Consider the following 3,827-nt stretch of genomic DNA (forward strand, 5'->3'; position numbering starts at 1 on the left):
AGAAAGCATTAGAACCCTCCAAAGAGGCATGAATAAATTGAAGGAAAGTCAAGAAATGGAAGACCTCAACATCTAGTTGATTAAGCTTAATGAAGACTTGATTAAATGCAAGAATGAACTATAATAATCATCAAGAAAATCAGAATTTGAATTTAAATCACACCTCAAAAAATAGATGGTCATTATAAAAGCAACACAAGAGAGACTTGGTTGGAATACAGAGTAGATCCGGTCCTCAAATAATTAGCCTATCTAGTGCTGAAAGGTGCTACATGAGCTACCAGGGGAAAGTGGCCAACATCTGTCAGAGCAATTCAAAGTCTAAGAAACTAAGAAGCAAACAACCTGATGTGATACTCACACAAGTGCTATAGTGGCACACACCCATGGTGGGTATCCAACTGCTCTTGCATTGACTAATAGGTCTGCTCAGTGGAAAGGGAGCCATATCTGGAACTGAGAAACAAGTCAGAATCTTATCCAGATAATGATTCTGCTTTCCATTGTCAAGCTTAGGCTATAAAAGTTTCTGAACCCTTTTAATTCCATCTAAATTAATAATGGTTATCCCATTTAACTGGCATTGACTTCACTCTCCATTGGAGAATCTGTTTATCTTTTTTAGAAGGGAACTGGACTTGAGGAGATAAATAACTCAGCTCACCCCACATAAAACCACAGAGGAACTGGGCAAATAAGTAAGAATGCTGCTTTCTTAGTTAAACTGACATCAGCACGAGGGTGATGGAGAAAGATACTGAGGACACTTGACACCTACCAAACCAGACATCTAGATGCTCCTAAGAGCCCATCACTGAAGTAGACTTAAAATGCTCCCAGCATGGCTCAGGGAAAATTATGAAAGAGGGGGCAAAAATATTGTTAGAGCCACAAGTTGGGACATTTTGTACAGAGACATTGCCTCTCATAACTGACTGCTGCATCCATCCTGTATGACCCACAATCCCGATGGGGTTGACCTGAATCCCCAGTGAGGAAGGCCTCTACAGAAAGGAGTCGGGGAAGAGTTAAAGGATGGTACCAGCATGTTACCTTAACATACAACATATGTCCATATCTAATAATATAAATAAATAAATAAATAAATAAATAAATAAATAAATAAATAAATGAATGAATGAATGATGTTAGGGATTGCTCATTGTCCATAATGTGGATTGAAAGTTTAGATTAATATTGAAAGAATGACAAAACTACTGGTGCTGAACAAAAAGAATATATACAATGCACTGTTTAGAGCTCTCTGTTTAAACAAGGTCCATGATTTGCCTTACTTTTACAGCAGAACATAGGAACAGTGGCATACTGTCTGATGAGTAGAAAGGGACAGAAGGCTGGGAAACATGCAGTCATTGCTCCATTTGCATTGATCAGCCATTTACTGGCAATATGAAAGTAAGGAAAACACAGATTTAAGATGACTGAGGTTACATAAAAGAGCACAAAGCTGCTCACTAGGGCAAGGATGCTCTGTGTGGCTCTGGTCTCAGGGGATGAACTTGGACACAGGGCGCTGTGAATGTGCTGGACCCTCTGCTTATGCTTCCATAACATAAGTACCATGAAGCCACTGGCCCACATTATGAATCCTAAACATATAACATCAATGGAAGACAACAAGACTGAATAAACTATTTGGATTTGACTAGGAGGCCCTACAACAGCACAATTTACAGAATCTGCAAACCTAGTATGATTTCTGGCATCCAGGATGTTAGTCACCTTCATAGGAATGAAGAAATTCACCAGCATGTGCAGGGCCCAGCACAGGCCCAGAGCTGGCCCAATGACCTTGAAGGCTCTCACCTTGAGCTGTACCAACCTTGAATTACTAGGACTGATTGTTATGGCCTGAATGACACTCAAAAGTGATGTAGAACTAAGAGATACTCCCCTGGCAATTCTATTAAAATAAGAGACAACTTTACAAAAAATATCATCTAGAAAACTAATCAGACCAAAAGCCATGATTGTCTGAGGAATTCCTTTAAAAAGAATAACTATGAGGTTGGCCCATGTCAGGTGCTTGACAATAAGATCTGTGGGCTTCGCCCTGTCTCCAATAAAGTCAGCACGGATGAAGTGATAAAGCAGGACAGAGTTTCCAAGGATTCCCAGTGTCAACTGGGACAGGAAGATGGTTGCCATGGCTAAACCTGTGAATGTCATTCTGTCATCTGACTGGAATATCACTCAAAATTAATAGCTAAAGACACTTGGGTGAATTCGTCAGGGCACATACAAGTGTGGTGCTATTTGGTAACTACAATGTTCCATTCCTAAGTGATAATGGAATGTGTTCAATAAATTTCTTAAGCCTGAAAATTCTCTTTTGTTGGCATTGCAGTGGAACTTAAAACCTTTCTGGATGTCAGCAGTCCCTGACATGCTTTATAATTATGATGTGATTCAAATTTCACAGGAGCCCTGTACCATGTTTACAATGGTTAGGGTGTAAAATATATGTGCCAAGACAACTCAGTTTTTCCAAGTGCAACCACTGCAAAAAATTGTATTGTCAGAACTAAAAGTATAAGTCCCAAGGAAATAAACATAACTTCAGAATAAATAATTAAAGTTAGTTCTCTGTTAAAAAACAAGCTCATCCCTTACAATTTTCCCTTGCCATTTTTTGTTTTGTTAATTTTAAAATTTATGTTTTTAAAATATTTTATAATATCCTCTAGATTCATTAATTTTTTCCTGTAGGCCTGAATTATATATATATCTAAAAATATACCTAGATATAGAAAATAATGATAAATCATAATAAAAAACAGTTTACTTAAAAGTCACCTTAATGAGTACACACATATCCTTGTAGTAGGATGGCAAACATGAAATAAATTGTCGTTACTAATATCTGTAAAACAGTTTCTTTTATAACAAAGTATTCAAATACCATGGGATATTTATAAACACATATATTACATTGCTGTATGTGCAATATGGTATTTGCTACTTTACAGGAAACATGCATGCGGTATTGGTAAATAACATGGCTCACAAGTGGGACAAAGCAGGACTTGAAATACCTGGGCAGCTGAGCCAGTTGGAAATGGAAGCAGCAGAGATGTCGATATTAAGTCCAAACTGAGACAAACATTCAGTGATGAGACAGAAACTGGAGGAAATCTTATTTTTCTGGTATTGTGCTCATAAAGACCAGATTAAATCCTTGTTATGATTCTTGCCTCTATGAAAGTGTCACTGTGGCACCTTTCTATTATGGCAAAGAAAAATCCTCATTTCCTTCTGGAAGCCACAGTTAGACAGGGAAATATGTACATAGTCAAGAATTTTCTTAACTGGGAACTGCTGGTATAACTCAATATTGTGTGATGGATATCATATGATATCACTGGATTGAACCTGGAGTTACATATCAGAAAAGAAAGAGAAAGGTAATTCTGAAACCCAGTCAACAAACCTTGAACCACACACACCCCATCTTCCCCACTGCTAGTAAAGAACCTACAGTAAATTTCTTCGTAAATAGCTTCAAGAAGAATAGTCCAGAGCTCACGGATCCTTTCCCATACTGTATTCCTCAGTTCAGGTGGGGTCAGACATCAGGATAGATACTCTGCTCTACATGCATTCAGACTATGCAGTATCCTCTCCCTGAAAAAAAGAAAATGGACCAGTTCAGAAGTCAGCACAAACCCAGATGCAATAGAGTTTCCTACCATCCGAAGTCTGGGATAATGAAAATAAAAAACTCACCAGTACCTGCAACATGCATCTGTGATGCCAGCTCCTAGATTAGGGATCAGTGGGCAGAGGACAGCCAGCACTTATCTGAG

The 3,827-nt window shown here is 38.3% G+C and overlaps 1 protein-coding gene across 1 annotated transcript; it reads right to left on the reverse strand.

The window, feature by feature from the left end:
• Positions 1-1,254: 1,254 nt before the first annotated feature.
• On the reverse strand, positions 1,255-2,169 carry LOC123454605 (vomeronasal type-1 receptor 4-like). The gene has a single exon (XM_045133307.1). The coding sequence runs from the start codon at positions 2,167-2,169 to the stop codon at positions 1,255-1,257; it is 915 nt and encodes a 304-aa protein (XP_044989242.1).
• Between the last annotated feature and the right edge of the window lie 1,658 nt (positions 2,170-3,827).

Source organism: Jaculus jaculus, chromosome 14 (genome assembly GCF_020740685.1).
Source record: "Jaculus jaculus isolate mJacJac1 chromosome 14, mJacJac1.mat.Y.cur, whole genome shotgun sequence".
Taxonomy (NCBI): Eukaryota; Metazoa; Chordata; class Mammalia; order Rodentia; family Dipodidae; genus Jaculus; species Jaculus jaculus.

Bases quoted from the DNA above. Each gene is read 5' to 3' on its own strand.
- LOC123454605 (XM_045133307.1), bottom strand. From the start codon at position 2,169: ATGGCAACCATCTTCCTGTCCCAGTTGACACTGGGAATCCTTGGAAAC.